A 17642-nucleotide genomic window follows, 5' to 3' on the forward strand; every position below is an offset into this window, starting at 1 on the left:
AACAGCAACAAATCCAACTTTAGCAATTTTTGGGAATCATGTTTATGGCCGCCTTCTAGCCCAGATCTAAACCCTCTGGATTCTGCTATTTGGGGCGTTTTAGAACATGCTACCAGTAGAACATCACACAGCAATGTCCACTTTCTGAAAGATACTATTAAAGAAGAATGGGAGAAGTTGTCACCCGAATATTTGAGGAACACTCGCGCAAGTTTCAGGAAGTGTGTGAAGGCAGTTATTGAGAAAGAAGGAGGACACATAGAATAAAAACATTTTCTATTATGTCAATTTTCTTGTGGCAAATAAATTCTCATGACTTTCAATAAACTAATTGGTCATACACTGTCTTTCAATCCCTGCCTCAAAATATTGTAAATTTTGCTTCCCCACCCTGTATAGAATGTATGTATAGCTACAAGTGTCGCACAGTATTGTCATGACAACGCAGATAGACCTGTGGGCAACTGGGTATAAGTGGGTCTACTGGAGTCTGTAACTACAACATCTGAATTACAATAGCTCCCTCTGTTGGATTCTGAAATGCATTACGCTCTTGTACTTTTCTAGGTCAGAGTTCTTTCAGCAAAGACATCTCAAAGTTGCCGTGTGTGCTCTTGTGTATTTTTTTTACCTGATAAAGATGATTTTGACTTTGGATGGAGAGCTCTTTATGATGGAGGATGCGTTCTGGTGACTATGCCCGTAAAGGACCTGCCCATTGATCTGAAAGGACATAAAAGTCGAGTTATTACAGTGCATAATCTAGCATGTAGGTGCTGATTAAATATTCATTCCACTCTGGTTGGATGTTAACTTTTCTTATTGGATAATCAATACTTATACCTCAAGCAGCTCATCCCCAACAACCATGCGTCCGTCCCGACCGGCCGCCCCGCTGGGGTCTATTCCCACCACGAACACACTCATGCGTGAGCGGTCCCTGTTCCCCGCCAGACTGAGACCCAGGCCCGTCTTGCCTTTCTCCAGCTCGATCATGTGCAGAACACCTGGGAGGCTGCCATAGCGCTGGATTATGTTCTCTAAAAGAGGCAGGTGAAGTCATGGCAGACAGATGTAAGCTGACAATACTGCTCAGCCGTGCCAGGTTGTGTCTTAAATCTGGTTCTATCTCCGTTCATGTTACGCTGCTCAAAATAGACTCAGGGGTTTGGAATTTTTTTTTTTTTTTTTTTTTAAAGATGCATGAGCACGAACAGGAAATGGTAAAACTTTCAAAATGTCAAACTGCTGAATTTGTTCAACGTTTACCTTTTCGTCTCTTTGTCTCAGTCTCGTCTCTATTATTATCCTTTCCCTTTCTCACTCCAGCTTTTTGTCTTTCTCTCTGCACCTCTGCTGTCTCTGGTGTGTTAGATAGCTGCTGTTCAGACCAATGGGCTCCTGTTGTTCTGGGCTCCCTGCCACTGTTGAACCATCAGTCCTGTACTAATCTCCACAACTCACCTCCCCAGGCCCAACCTCATCAATCTTATCCCCGCAGGATGGGCACACTCTCCAACACACACACACACACAAACTCAACACAGTCCCAGTTGTGCGTAGGTTGGAAATCTGTCCTTTATGCTGGTTGCCTGAGTTGAATGTGACTGAATGTGACCCGTTCTCCTTGAAGCTGTGAGTGTATCCGACAGTTCGCATTACTCCGCCTGCAGGCTGCTAATAGATTAATTGGGACATTGAGTCCTTCAGGTTTTGCTGAGGTGCAACCACCTAAAGAATGTGAATTACTAGTCTTTTATATTACAGACCTAAGATAGATTCATGGGCAAAGCAGGGCTAATGTGTAACTTGGACAACCTCTAGTGGCAGTTTAGTGATAATGCATGACTCAATTGATTTTTTATTTAACTTTATATGTTGCAAAACCTTGAATTTCTTATGTAAGCACTCACGATAGGTTCATTAAGTCTTAAAATGAGCCTCGGTTAATAAATGACAACCATAAGAGGCCAACATAACCTTTTTACCTCTTTACTGTAGTTAACAAAATGTGATCACGCCCTTACACGGAGAGAAACGAAACTCACTCCAGTTGTATCCAAACTCATCCTCTTCTTCTTCCTCCTCCTCCTCCTCCTCCTTCTCCTCCTCTGCCTCGGTAGGTCTGCCAGGAATCTCTGTCAGTGTGTCTGTATCAGTCTCTCCCACATGGGGCACCACTGGCAGGGGGAGGACAGCGCTGGTGGGAGATGCCTTCGCCGCTTCACGCTTCGCCGGCTGTCACGCCACAGATGGAGTCGGAAAATTGTCATTAGCGGAAGGTAAAGAGAACGATTCTGCATTAAAGTCGGAATCAACTTTGAAGGCGTACAGGGATAGGAGGGCCCTTAAGAGCTGTTGGTGGAATCAACAGAAGCCATTTGCTCAGTTCACATCACCAGCCCCGCTAGATTTTTGCAGAATATGTTAGTTCTAAGACGAGAAATAAATTAATAACATAAAATTTGATGAATGGCTCTACGTGGATGCCAAAGACTCCAACTGATTCGTTTTAATCAGCCCTTTTAAGCCGCAAACTGAAATTATGCTGGAATATTTCAGAGTTAGGTGCATTTACACTTACCTGCTAACCACACATTAATGCTGTTAATTACGGCGTTTTGATACGAAGCAGTCTACAGATTTCATCCCAAGCGAAAGAGCTTTCATCCAACAACGGAATGAATTCTGACTCTGATCATGTTTTAAAGTAAGACACAAATCAGAGGACGTAGAACAGAAAAGAAGACAAAACATACCGATTCCACAAAATGCAAGAGGTCGTCGAGACGGAGGGAGGTGTTATGACACGTATATGTGTATGCATGTGCAGAATATTCCGATAAAAACACTGTATGAGCAGTCTCATACATACCTGTACATGCACACACATAAAAGGAAAGTGAAAAGCACAACACAGAGACCCACAAACCTTAAACGGGGTAGGAGTGAAAGGGTTAGTTGGGGAGAGGCGGAGGAAAAGTCTACTGTGACTGTCACCCTCCTACAGGGAAGAGACAAACGGCAACAACTTTAGAAGACAACACATTTCCGACAGAAAACTAGATCTATTGACATCACTTTGACATATACCGGTGTTACCCTGACAATACATTCATTCAGCAGTACATGGCCTCTAAAAAACCCCCATTGTTTGCAGTGCATCTTGGTTTGAAATATCCTTGCCTTTCAAACATGGTTCCTATTGAGGGAGGTGACCCTTTGAATGTGAAACTACAAATATAAAACGTTAATACAAGCTGTCAGAGGAGGATAATTGAAAAGACCAACCTTGTCCTTGTTGTCCCTTGTTGCAGCTGCAGCTCGCTCCTCGCTGGAGTCTGTTATCGATGACTGTTGTATAAGACAGACACCAAAGTAAATAACTCTACGACGGATCAGATGCTTACAATAAGGAATTTCACATTAATTTATGTCATGTAAGAAGAGGAAAGGCATAATATTTACAACCAGAGTCAGCAGATGATGAAGGATAGTGTATCATAATGGAACATAATGCAGGGATAGTCACCCCAGAAATATTAACAAGTTAAAACAAAGTGTTCTGAATGACTAAAACCACTCTCCTGCACCATATGTTGCCATAAGATGCCATCTGTTTAACACATTCATTTTCAAGCTTAAGAGAGATCTGATTTTCCCTCAATGAAAAACTTTTTGTTTACAAGTTTTGCGAGCTTATATATGGTGAGTCTCAGCCACATCAGACTAAGAACTAAAACAGATGCACTGGCACTGAGTGAAAAAGCCTCTCCAGCACTACATGTCTATCCAAGACTTGACCGTCTCTATCCAATGATTGAGCTTCAAATGTTTTGCCAGAAAGCCTTCCATTGTGAGAAAGTATACTGCACTTTATGGTTGTTCACATAATGGCATTTGTCAAGCTGACTTCAGTGTGAAAGTTGTAGCGATATTTCAGGGATAATTGGGGGGAAAATGGGTCTTCATAGCTGGCAACAGGAGGAAGACAAAATGCACTTGAGAGTAAAAGCTACTACTCTAGATTTAGATTTTTTTTCTTGCAGCGAGGGACACGGGAGTGATATAAATAAAGGCAACATATGCTAACAGAGGTGGGGAAAGTGTAGACTCAGACTGGGGATTCATTTACATTAAAGTGCACACATATACAGGAGCGAAAATAGAACCTAGTTTAGGATAATAAATTCATGTGGCATCCGGCTGCAGAGGTTTACCACAGTGGGGTTGTTATTCCATGCAATTGAGGAAAATCTTAGCTATAACTGCAAATAAGACAAATTCTGCTTTGTTAATCAATTAGTCATGACTTGAAAAGCGGAAAAAATCTGCAAAGTATCATCATTTCAGGGTTCGTACACATTTTTCAAGGTCAAAATCAAGCACTTTTAAGGGTCGCTTTCAAATTTTTCCAGTACAGCACCTTATCACTGGGGTAAAACATATATCTACAGGAATACATATACTCATGATTATTTTTGTCACTTTTTATCACAATGATATACATTGTATTATGCTATAAACATCTAAAAAGATGTTTCATAATCGCAAAAACTTTAAAAAATAAAGGAGAACACAGTTGGGAAGCCACTTGGCATTCCTCAGACACATTTGCACCGAGTCAAAGATTAAGATAAAAATGTACCTGGAGTCGACCTGAGAGCGCCCGCTAATTTTCTTTTTTGACATAGTTTTATTTTTTAAAATGCATCATCTCTCTGTAAGTAGCTTTGGCTTGGCGTCTAACCTGGCAGAGTTAACCCATAAAGACCCAGTGCCACTTTTGTCAGTACCTAAATAAAAGTCTCTAAATTTAACCTTTCTTAGGTGATTTATCAGCATTTATTAAAAATATTGTCCTCTGTCTTTTGCTTTTTATCACTACAAATGAGGTATTTTTCTGTTTTTAATTTACTGATCATAAAAATGTTCATAAAAACAGATTAAAGTTGAGGGTTTTATATCAAAAAAGGTGATTTTTTTTTTTTTCAGTAAAATCTATCATTAATTGAACATAAACCAAGCCTCTCCATCCACTGTTATTGATCCAACTCCACGGTTTTTACTGGTGAATAAATGCTGTAGAAGATGACGGTGTTTCCATGGTAACTACGGAGCCTCTGAACGTCCAAATGGGTCATATCTGATGACCATGAAAAGATGACAAACTGTATTTTACAGCAATTATTTACATGTATTAATGGGTTTAGCGGTTCAGAAGTTATTAAACATTTTAGATCAGTGGATGGTTTTGGTCACCAGTGGCTGTTTCCATCACCAAACAAAACCATCTACTGATGTAAACTGTTTAATAACTTCTGAACCGCTAAACCCATTAATACATGTCAACAATTGCTGTAAAATACAGTTTGTCATCTTTTCATGGTCATCAGATATGACCCATTTGGATGTTCAGAGGCTCCGTAGTGAACGTGAAAACACCGTCATCTTCTACAACATCGACTCACCAGTAAAACCCATGGAGTTGGATCAATGACAGTGGATGGACACACTTGGTTTATGTTCAGTTAATGATAGATCTTACTGAAAAAGTCAATTTTTTCTTCAGTTTTCTCTTTTTTTTTATGTAACCCTCAACTTTACTGTGAGCTTTAATGAACATCTACATGATCAGTGAATTAAAAATAGGAAAATACATCATTTCCACTGAAAAAAACACAAAATACAAAGGATATTATTCTAATAAATGGTGATAAATCACTTAAAGGTTAAATACAGGGTGGGGAAGCAAAATTTACAATGAACATTTAGTTGTTTTTTCTCAGCAGGCACTACGTCAATTGTTTTGAAACTAAACATATATTGATGTCATAATCATACCTAACACTATTATCCATACCTTTTCAGAAACTTTTGCCCATATGAGTAATCAGGAAAGCAAACGTCAAAGAGTGTGTGATTTGCTGAATGCACTCGTCACACCAAAGGAGATTTCAAAAATAGTTGGAGTGTCCATAAAGACTGTTTATAATGGAAAGAAGAGAATGACTATGAGCAAAACTATTACCAGAAAGTCTGGAAGATACTATTAAAGAAGAATGGGAGAAGTTGTCACCCCAATATTTGAGGAACACTTGCGCAAGTTTCAGGAAGCGTGTGAAGGCAGTTATTGAGAAAGAAGGAGGACACATAGAATAAAAACATTTTCTATTATGTCAATTTTCTTGTGGCAAATAAATTCTCATGACTTTCAATAAACTAATTGGTCATACACTGTCTTTCAATCCCTGCCTCAAAATATTGTAAATTTTGCTTCCCCACCCTGTATAGAGAAAAATGAATTTGGGAACTGACATAAAAGTATCACTGGGTGTTTATGGATTTAAATAAATAAATAAATTTTTCAAACACTTTAACAAAAATTAAACCTCTTTTCAAACATTGAAATTCAAGCATTTTCAAGGATTTCAAGCACCTGTACGAACCCTGTCATTGGCTATATTCTGAGATGTCCCAGTGTGGTAAACGTGAACACAAACTTACCTAAAAGTCTTAACTAAGTCTGCACACACATACAAACACACACTTGCAGCCTCTCGTTCACCCCCCCTCCCCCCAAGTCATGCAGTGCAGCACATTGTTAAAACATTTTGCACAAGTCAGAAGAGTACAGGTCAAGTGAAAGGCAACGGCGGGCCGACACAGACAGAGGGTAGCTTTCTAACCTGAGGGAGGGCGGGTGCTAAGTAGGTTTGATTAGTGCAGCAAAGGCGTGACCCACGGTGGCTATTTAGCTGCAGAAAGGGCAGGGGCGGCTTCTAAAAGCAACACACAGCACCAACAAGCTGACAACATGACGAATATTTAATACGACAGCTGAGCCTTTCTGACAAAATTGAATCAGAGGCCATCTGGGAGGAGGAGGAGGAGGGGAACAAAAAAAAAAAAAAAAAAAAAATGAGGAGTGTATGGAGGACAGAAACACCTCCGGTTTTTATTTAAATGAGTAACCATTAAAGAAAGCGGTTTCCTTGAGGACAGCCGTTTCCTCCACAGCCACGAAAAAAAAAAAAATCAGAGCAAAGCCTCTTTCTCTGAAATAGTTTAACAAAATGTTTCAAAGATTCCTCGGGGCTACTTTCAGATTATTCACTGCTTACAAGAGACGGATTTGAAACTTAAAGGAGAGCAGCATGGATATACTATTATTAAACTCTCTGGGTGGCTACCAGTGGCTGCATTAAAAACACTACTGACCTGCCTGTAGCACCAAGACATATCAAAGTGACTGATCAGCCTATTTGTGTGAATTTCATGTAAAATGGAAAGATGCCTTCGCAATTCGTACTATTTCTTTTTATTTATTGCGATTGTGAATGATTTCCTCTTTTGCTTTTCCACTGTGTAGCTGATGATTGGTACCTTTTAGAAAAAAAAAAATCAGTGAAATTTGCAAACCAATAGTTAAACTGACATAGGATATAATTTCGACACCCGCAGCATAGAGGCTTTCTGACAAAAACCGACGTTCCTACTTGTTGACCCATTTGATTAAAAACAACACAGCGGGTTGCGTTATTATAACCATTATTTTAAACTGCGACTGAACGCAGAACGAGATGTCTGAATGTAAAACAACCACTTTTTTTCCCTCCCAGACGGAACCTCCGATTCCAGTTTGTCTTTATTTCAAAGTCAAAAATGCACTTTAAAAGAAGATATAAAGGGAGAAGAGGCGGGAGGGAGATAATGCAGAAAAGATTAAGCGTGATGGATAGCTGATGCAACAGAAATAAGAGACAAAAAGGGAAAGACAGATTACCTGACATGTGGGATGTGGCATGCATGTGAAAGCGGTGAAGTGTTTTTCTACTGCAGACGATGGAGCTGGGCTATATATTGACTCAGGCTGAGAAAGCAGTGTGGAGGAACAGAGATATTTGAAGTAGCTGTTGCTAAAAATGAAGAACTATCAAAGTAGTGGAAACCCATTTTCTCAACTGATAAAGAAAATGGACTACAAATAATGACACAGCCTCTTAAAATAGTGACAAGAAATACTGATATATCTCAAAATAACGATTTTCTTTGTCAAAATAATCAATTATTTCTCAAATAAGCAACTAATGAAGTGTAACTGTAGTTGAAAAAAAAAAGGAATATTTTATAACCCATTTATGTTATTAATGTAAAGAATTCAAATGATTTGTAATGTTTAATGTTGAAAACTGAGGCTAAAGGAACTTAAATCTCTAAGGCCAACACAGTATTTCATTACAGGGTGTCCCATAAGTCTCCATACATAGGAAAAATAAACGTTTCTTGACATAAATCATTTTTATTTATATAATATGCTCTATATGACTGCCATTTTGTCGGGAACACATTTCAATGCGTGTCCTCCACTGCTGAAGAACTATAAAGAAGAAATATAAAGAAATACATGTTAGGACCATATGTATTATGTCTCCTATGTATGGAGACTTATGGGACACCCTGTAGATGTTTGTTTGCTGTTATGCTAACATGCTAAGCTAACTGCACTGTTTGCATACTGGGTCCGATCAAGCGGTAATACGTGGACACATTTGGTGTTCAACAGTCGACGTACATACATATTTGAGTAGGTATTTATCGGCACTTTAACATTATGTGGAACAAAATTTGTGTCAAATGTCAAAATACTGTTCGGTAACACATGGACTTGAAACGGACATCAATATTTTAAGCTTTACGCAAACATTCAAAACATGCGGTTCTTGACAGAAATTGATATCGAATAGGACAAAACTTTTTAGATGTTATGTTCAACTATGCTGAAAATAAATTTTGGAGGAAAATATTGAAAAGTCTCATGAGAATGACAAACAAGCCAGATATAATCACATTGTTTTATTTAATGTATTTAATACTAACAGTGTTATTTACAACCTGTGCTGGTCCATACTGATATAGGTAAATTGCAAATAGAGTTGTTTCTCGGTAACAGTTCACAGATAGTCTTTTAAATGTGACCAGTGTATGAATTCACAAATTTCATTATTCAGAATTTTAATTTCTCAAAGTAATCGACAGTCTTTGACATGTGTTGTAGTTAATTTAATGCAGCCCAGCAGAAGGTTCAGAACTTCTCCTGTACTGTGTAAGTGGTATTTTAAAAAGGATAATAGTTCCATAAAATACAGATCTTTAGCTAAAAAATGAGCCCACTTAATAAATGATGTGCACAAATTAACTTTTTGCTTTGATGTTCACTTTCTTTTGACATGAAGGATTTAAGTGGTTAACATGTTACAGAGCGGTGTCATGATGATGAAAATGCTACAGCATATGAGAAATAACCAATACCAACCAATACCTAAGGCATAAAAAAACTGACCCCAACCTGTGTATGTTTTTGTTGTGGAAAAAAAGAGCTATTATTTAGCATCTCCAAAGACTTATTTTGTATTTTAAATGGTCCGTATTGTGACAAATGAGGTCGTCGCATCTAAAATAAATATCTTCAAACTATCTTAACACTGAAAGTTCCACATCCTGGTTTAATATAGCTGAAATGAGACTTTTGGATTTTCTGTATTTATATTATCACAATCCTGGCAAAACCATCCTGGCACCTTTCGGATGTCTGTATGTGATGGTATCCATGGCGACACATGATAGTTTTTCAGGCTGTGACATAGAACATGTGATTTACAACTGTAATTATTGTAAATCACTGTTAAGATTTGAACATAGAACTCGGGGAAAAATGGCTTCTCATTTCCACAGCGATTGTAAAACATGTCGGGTCATAGTCCTAGTTTTTTGGGCAGGATAGAGCTGCAGGAGGAAGGTGTGTATTTTAATAATGTGGCATTTTTTAGCATGCTTTTAGATGTAAAATACCCTCATTAACTTGTTAAAAAATGGGAACAATATGCCCCCCTGTAAAATAATGAGACACTTCCTCCAAATTATGACTTCATATCTCAAAATAATTACTCATTACCTGAAAATTAGACATTAATTTGCAAGACTGTGTCATTATATTTATATATTTAGCCATTATTTTGGATATTTTTTCATCAGACTGACAAATGGGTTTCCATTGTACATGCATTTTTGGCAATAATTGAGTTTGCTTTTCCTCTATGATGAGCAGTTTAATAAGAAACCAGATTTTTTAGCGGATAACTTGTGGGAATATGTCGTCGGTAACAATGCGTGAAGAGTGAGTGACGATCAGAGATGTGAAACTGGAGCCACGCCAGTAAGAGCCCCAGCTGGAAACTACTTAGTCATGCCTTAAAAAAGCCTGAGGGCACTTTCCGACAACAAACGGTGTTGTTGACGCGGTGATTTTCAATGAGTATCACACTTAGAAGATAAAAATTGCAAATATATTTAATATGCCGTGCAGGGTTTGTTGTTGCTCTCATAAAAGATTTCAAGATGTAAAACAGGGTTTGTGTATTGTACATTTTTAGTTTTGAAAGTGCCCTCATCAGCCTGTGGATAAGCGTTAAACTTTAAACGGAGGAGAACAAAATGTCGAGAGAAGAAACGGAGCTTTAGATGAGATAGAGATACTAGCGATGCTGATTTACCCTGGGTCTGTGGATGATACTCTGGACCAAGAAGGAGACGGGGTTTCCGGCCCTGCGTATGGCCTCGACTGCCTCCTCATGACTAGCATCTCTCAGATCCACTCCATCCACCTGAAAATGACACATATTTTAAAAAAAAACAAAACAACTACAACAAAGACTGCTCCTAGTTTGAACCCTTCAACCCCTGAGACATTGTTCATTGTTCAGTGGTTTTGTTTCACTGCGTGTTTTAGGGTCAAAACAGGGTGGAATAACAGAAAAAGACAAACAGAGGAATGGAAGTTTGACAGATTTCTACTAAATAAGGCACTCAGAATGTACAGCAATAAGAGATTTAGGACGCTGAACATGAACTGTGAACAGGAACACACTGAACAGCAATAAGTATTTGAATTTGGGCCCAGTAGTTTTTGTTTTGGAGCTCTTTCTTTTCTAAATCAAATTTTTTCCAAAGCTTTTTGACACCTGGTTGAACTCCAAAAAGCACTTAAAAAGTCAAAACTCAGTAAAAACACAGTAAAAAAAGAAAAGAATAATAACTAGAAGCACTCGGAGAGCGCAGACCTCCGCCAAGGCTGATCAGTGGCCCCCCCCATGGGCCCCCCCACCCTCGATCACCACCAAAATTTAATCATTTCTTCCTTATCCCATTTCCAACAAACCCTGAAAATTTCATCAAAATCTGTCCATAACTTTTTGAGTTATGTTGCACACTAACGGACAGAAAAACAGACAAACAAACCCTGGCAAAAACATAACCTCCTTGGCGGAGGTAATAAAAAAATAAAAAAATCACTACAACACTGGAAGCAACAGTAAAAACAAAAAATGGATAACAAAAAAAAACGTTTATTTTTATAGTGAGTCAGTTTCACTCGCTGCTTTGTCTTTTGAGTAAATGGTTGAATTTTTATGAATATTTAAAATAAATCCTACATTCAAACGCTCACCACAGACACATCAGGGGTTAAAGTGTTACCATCTACCAACGAATAAGATGTGGATGTATTGATCGTGTGTCTCGGCTCTGTGATCTGAACTGAACCCTTACCTCCACAATCCTGTCTCCGGTTTTCAGGGTCCCGTTTTGTCCAGCAGGACTGTCCTCCAGGATGTGTTTGATAAAAATGCCTCTCATCACCTCTCCATTGCTCAGCCGGCTGCCCATCCCTCGGCCACCGACGATACTAATCCCCAGGGACTTGCCCGGCTCTCTGAAAAGCTCCACTCTGGCAAAGGTACAAATGTCAGCATGTGGGATTTTTACCTTTTTTTTTTGCCCCCACTGCTGAGCTACGACTGTGTCACAGCCCGATTCACAAATTCACATTAGAATTGTACATACAGGAAGTACTCACTTTCTAGGTTGGTTCCAGTTGCTGTATGCAGAACTTTCCTCCCCTTCTCCATCTTCTCGCTCTGGGAGGTTTGGAATATCTCTAAAGAGGAAACGGTGCAGTAACTGTCACTGACTCACATTAACACTCTAGTGAGGAAAAAATGTTTAGTTGGACATAAAAGGGTCAGTTAACATTTGTAATGGGTTGTATGAGCCATTTATCCATAGTCAGTGTATTATTATATGACAATGGCTACTGCCACAGTACTGTGGCACCAAATATGAGTTTGTCTATTACCACAGAGCCAATCAAATGTTAGCATTTGTACTAGAACCAATCATGGATACTGTTAGATGAACTCATTAGCCTCTTGTTGCCACAGTACTGTGCAAGGTTATAATAGTTTTGGATTTTTCATTATAGTTTAGTTTTATTTAGTTCTGACTTGTTTTTTCTCTTTTTCAGCTAGTTTTAATTAGTTTTTAGAGCAGGTTTGCTACTTTTTATTAGTTTTCGTTTTTTTCTATATGCTTATTTTTCGTATTAGTTTTAGTTTTTTCATATCTTTTCTCTTCTTCGCCATCGTATTCACATAAATCCCAGACAGGACTCTGCTGCTTTAGTCTCCATGTTTCCAGGTAGAGTTGGGACCAGAAGACAACTCTAAACCAAGTGACGGACCGTGAAGTGTCGTATGGTGCCAACAGCTAAAATTGCTGGAGTGAAATAAATCGATTTCATATCAATCTGACATTGACAAAAACGAAAACGAAGGGAATTTTATCCATAATTTTTATACGTTTTAGTTAGTTTTATAAGTACACAATACAGTTTCAGTTATCATTTTTTTCTTTTAATTATAGTTTTTATTTATTTCAGTTAACGAAAATGTTTTTTCAATTCTAGTTTTCGTCATTTCGTTAGTTTTTGTTAACGATAATAACCTCGGTACTGTGGTGACATATGGCGTATACTTCAGTGCATTCTTTTGTGCGTTTTGCTGCCACAGTACTGTGGAAACTGATGGAAGAAACGACAAATTAGTGATAGTATATAGGCTAGAATAGGAATTATTGTTTTAAATATTCCATATGTTGTTTTATGGTGTTCTTTGCTCTGTGCAGTCAGTGAGATTGAGGCTGGAGAAAGTGGGCGGAGCTACATGTTAGATACGGCAGTGTGCTGTGTGACTTGTCAGTTCTGTGTCAGTTGTGTATTGAGTGCTGTGGTCCGAATTCTGCACTCTGAACATTGTCCCAGTGGCTGATTTATATCCATGCTGGATTTTACCTACCGGCACCCCTGGCACTGAAACGTGCATTTTCCCATTTTTCCGACATTTGCTAATATTCCCTCTGCTCTTCAGCCACGGCATGAGCACGCTCACAGCACGGTGCATTCCAAGCATGCGGTGTTGTGACTTCATGTAAAAAACAATAGCCAATTAAAGGGTTCCGCCTGTCAATCACACTATACTTCTGATCAAAATTATTAAATATTTATATAGTCAAAATAAATCATGAATAAATGCTTTTTTCCCCCCATCAACTGTATTTAATTTTCTAATGCCTTGGACATCAAATTTAATGCTTTTTAATGGCATTTAAGGCCTTAATTTTCACAAAATCTATTTAATGACTTTTAATACTTTTTAATGACCCGCAGAAACCCTGTTACAACTATGACTATTCTGCAAAAACATTCTGGTTGCATTTTTTTTTTTGTATGAAAAGACAATCAAATTAACTCTTTCGGTGCCAGACAGTTAAGGGGCTAATAAGCCTTAAAAGTGCCACAGATTTTGGCTGTTTTTCAGTATTCCGCGTCGTTTTTATAATATTTGAAGAATCCTGCAGGAAACCGCTCGGTAACATCCGACGATTGCTGATTAGATTCAAAACGCACTGGACGCAGCCGATTCATTATTGATCGTAATTTGCATAATTTATAATAATAACAATAATAATAATAATAATAATCTTTATTTATATAGCACTTTTCATACATTAAAAACTGTAGCACAAAGTGCTTTACATATCAGTTTAAAAATCAGTACTGCCCCCCACCCACACCCACTCACTCACCCGCACACACACACACACACACACACACACACACACACATATACATGCAAACCCACAAGCTCACACATACTTAAGAAGACTGACTGAGCACGGGTAGACCAGAACAAAAATGTACAAGTAAAAGTAAAACATCAGCTTAGGAGGCGCTGTCTCAGGGAGCCATCCGCACCAGGAGGCAGCCGCCGACCCCGGCGACCAGGCACCAGCAACACAGCGCCGCATCCCAACTAGTGGGAGAGGGCCAACTGGGACCCCCACCCACCAGAAAGGAGCGGACCCCAGTGAGAAAAGGCGCCACAGCCCCCGGAGTCCACAGCCGCCCCCCGGCATGGAGGGCTCCCTCTGATGAAACACCGGAGAATAAGAAACATTAAAAAGATATAAAAATATTATTCGGTCGCGTGACCTCAAATTCCCGTCTGATTGGTCTCAAAAGGGGGACACAGAAAGAACGTCATCGAAATGTGAGAAAGAGATGGGGGTGGATGGTTTGTTTGTACACAAATATAGCGTGTTCTCCAAGCCGATCTGATCGGCCCGTGGCACTTTAAAGGTTGTATTCGTAAAGCCGATGTAATCGGCCCATGGCACTGAAAGAGTTAAATAAACTTCATTTTCAACCGAGATTTTAAAAATTGCTGTTTTTGTCAAAGCAGTCCTGTGGCTTTGAACAGCAGCTCAGGGTTTTAGTTCATCATCAAAAATCTAAAGTAAAGCTGTGTTTAAAACACATTACCCTCAGTACAGTACAGTACCGTACATTGCTCCGCTTCCATGCGTGTCTTTCCGTTAGCTCCTCCAAAGTGCTGACTGCAGGTAATAACACACTGACTGTGGATAAGTACCTCATACAGGCTGAGCTGCCCCTGGTTGTGAGTGGGACTGCATTACAAGGCTTATAAAGACGTACTTTGAAGGTGGAGCTGGGACCCGAGCCTCTTCAGAGAAGACATCATCTTTAACTTGCTCTCGGCTGGCTTTGTATTCCTCTAAATATTCTGCTGGGACATATGTAATGCTGAAAAAAGACACACAGATTCAAATGAGTTTCAAACCAATTAATTTGGCATTCACTTTTTTGCCCCAGTGGCATTATATCCCCTTCCGCGATAACTTCTTAAGCAATTTGCCAAATATAGAGAGAAGCTGGCATTCATCTTATGGAACAATATGAAAACATTTAGACTACCATCGTTTTCATGGACTTCCTAAGCTGCTCATTTACAATCAGGGAAAAAATTATTAGACCACCAAAAGTCATCAGAAACAATGGTTATGCAATCGAGTACTAACTCCTGTGTGTATCATGTGACTAAAACAGACAGAAAAGAAAACATGGAATGTCTAAAAGCACTGTTTTTGGCAGTACAGTGCCATAGATACTGATGTAAGAACTGAAGGTCGAGGTCAAGGGCGTCACAGATGGACAGCCCACTACTTTTGGATTCATAACTTTTGAACCAGACAGGTTTAAGACAAATTACACATAATTGCAAAGGTTTAAATGCCATCTTAAACATACTCAAAGGGCAAAATTTTGTTTCAAATATTTTTAAATGAAAAATATCAAAAACTACTGCATCACAGATGGACAAAAAAATTACGTCTATTTTTTGCAAGAATTACAAAGTTGTCAAAAGTGAAGTTCCTATGACATTTTCATCCTAAAATGTATTCAGTGTATACCTTAAACCCTGTATTTTACAACCTAATAATTGGTTAGAGGGAAAAAAAATATTTGATCATAACTAAATAGAAAGAGTTTTGACAAATAGCAGTGTCACAGATGGACAACAAAACTAAATATCAAATTAAACCTGTTTTATTTCAATTATCAGTATTGTATACATTTTTTTTTCCTACAATATGAACAACATACAAATAAGATTAACATTATATTAAAATGTATTTTGCATAGATATATGCACTTATTCATTTTAAACACTGTATGTTTAGAATATGGCATAAATGATATAATAGTCAAATATCAATGTATTTGGAATAAATTTAGTTTATTTATGAGAATTTATAAAATGAACCCAGAATGATGGCAGAAAACTTGTTCATTTTCCAAACATTCACACTCATAAAAATCCTCAAACTTTTTTTCACGAATTTTTTCTCATTTCACAATAAATTTTCCTGAAAATATAAGTAATTACCTACCCAAAAATATACGTTTGGTGTAGATTATTGTAACTAGCGGCATTGTCATAGTATGATAGCGCCCTCCCGTCGTGCAACAACGGCATGGCACCCGTACGCCCTCCCATGCTGCAACATCGGGACATCGATCGGACATGCGTTGGACACAGAACGTCCATTATAGTAGGATTTAATTTAATTTTTTTGATGTCAGAACTGAAGTGATTTTGGTTATTATCAAGAAAACCATGGAAAATGGCCAGATATCAGCTCTTAAATTAAACTCTTATGAGCTATTTTTGTTGTTATCATTATATTTGTCCAAACAAATGTACCTTTAGTTGTACCAGGCATTAAAATGAACAAGAAATTGAAGAAAACAAGGGGTGGTCTAATAAGTTTTTCCGCGACTGTACATTCAGGACCTTGTTTTATTTCCTCTCCATCTACTTCAATAGTTACTCTAATTCCTCAAGGAAATGGATTCGACAGCACAAGATTGAGATCGAAATGAACAGTTGTAGAGATGTATTTACCTTAATCATAATTCTCAGGCTTAATTTCATCAACTGTCAACCGTGCATGTGACACATCCATTGTTAATTAATATTTCACTAATTCGCTTTTCGAACGGGACCGAAAACTAGCTGACGGCTTCCTGACATCCACTCAGAGACCCATTTTCTGAGCAATTCACAGTGAAGCTGATTGTGAAGGGCACATTATCACAAGGGAGTGAGGCTGACAGATCTCCAACAGATGGGTTGATTTGGTTTAGAAGCATGATGGCATGTGGACAGAGAAGAAAATGAATCCCAGTGAAAGAATAGAACAGATGAGTCAGTCCATGAAGAGCATCACAACATGCAGCGAGTGACACAGCACAGCTTAAAAACTGCTGATATTAATATAAAACATGAGTGTGTTATGGTTACGACACAAAACATTCAGAAAATAAGTTCCATGCCAGACACGTTAGTAGAAGAAATTAAGCGAGGTGATGCAGTCAGTTAGGGTTTATCCAGATCGTTTCTCTAACAATGCATGTTAGGATGTTTGCTAATACATTTTTTTTTAGATATGACAGTTAATACTAGAATGTAATATCGCTTCACAGAACAATGTCGATATAAAAAAAAAAAGTGCGTCCTTGTTTAATCTCCGTTGATTTTCAGTTGTTTTTTTTTAACTAGTATCAACAGCACCAAAATTTCGCTGCCAAAGCCCGCTTTTTTTTTTCCCACTCTTGCTCTGGATAAAACTTTTTCTAACAGACTGCAAGAAGCCCAGCAGCAGATGGAGAGAATGAGAGGGAGGAAACCAAGAACCAAGATGGCAGCTCCGTGCCAGATCACCACCAGCGTGGAAGTTAGTCATACTCACACATAAAATGGGCACAGATCGTCCTCAGGTGTACAAGCAGATCTAGAATGTGAAGAGTTGGCTTTTATGCACCGAAGCTAACAAACTGCCCAGTTTAGTTCACAGCAAGCACAACTTTAAAAACACCACATTCA

General features: G+C 38.5%; 1 protein-coding gene across 4 annotated transcripts in view; it reads right to left on the bottom strand.

Annotated features, from left to right (window-relative positions):
- Nucleotides 1-17642, bottom strand: part of mpdz (multiple PDZ domain crumbs cell polarity complex component) — a 135036-nt gene that overhangs the window by 38657 nt on the left and 78737 nt on the right. For 3 of the 4 annotated variants that reach the window (XM_030161757.1, XM_030161760.1, XM_030161756.1), the window contains exons 23-33: nt 17509-17550; nt 14891-14998; nt 11915-11995; nt 11608-11785; nt 10554-10664; nt 7787-7873; nt 3292-3354; nt 2933-3004; nt 2049-2238; nt 844-1040; nt 632-723 (exon numbers count right to left, since the gene is read on the bottom strand). In XM_030161757.1, coding sequence (XP_030017617.1) covers nt 632-723; nt 844-1040; nt 2049-2238; nt 2933-3004; nt 3292-3354; nt 7787-7873; nt 10554-10664; nt 11608-11785; nt 11915-11995; nt 14891-14998; nt 17509-17550 — 1221 coding nt within the window. The remainder of the gene's footprint in view (nt 1-631; nt 724-843; nt 1041-2048; nt 2239-2932; nt 3005-3291; nt 3355-7786; nt 7874-10553; nt 10665-11607; nt 11786-11914; nt 11996-14890; nt 14999-17508; nt 17551-17642) is intronic. The other variant, XM_030161758.1, reaches the window with a different exon arrangement.

Source organism: Sphaeramia orbicularis, chromosome 18, assembly GCF_902148855.1.
Source record: "Sphaeramia orbicularis chromosome 18, fSphaOr1.1, whole genome shotgun sequence".
Classification (NCBI taxonomy): Eukaryota; Metazoa; Chordata; class Actinopteri; order Kurtiformes; family Apogonidae; genus Sphaeramia; species Sphaeramia orbicularis.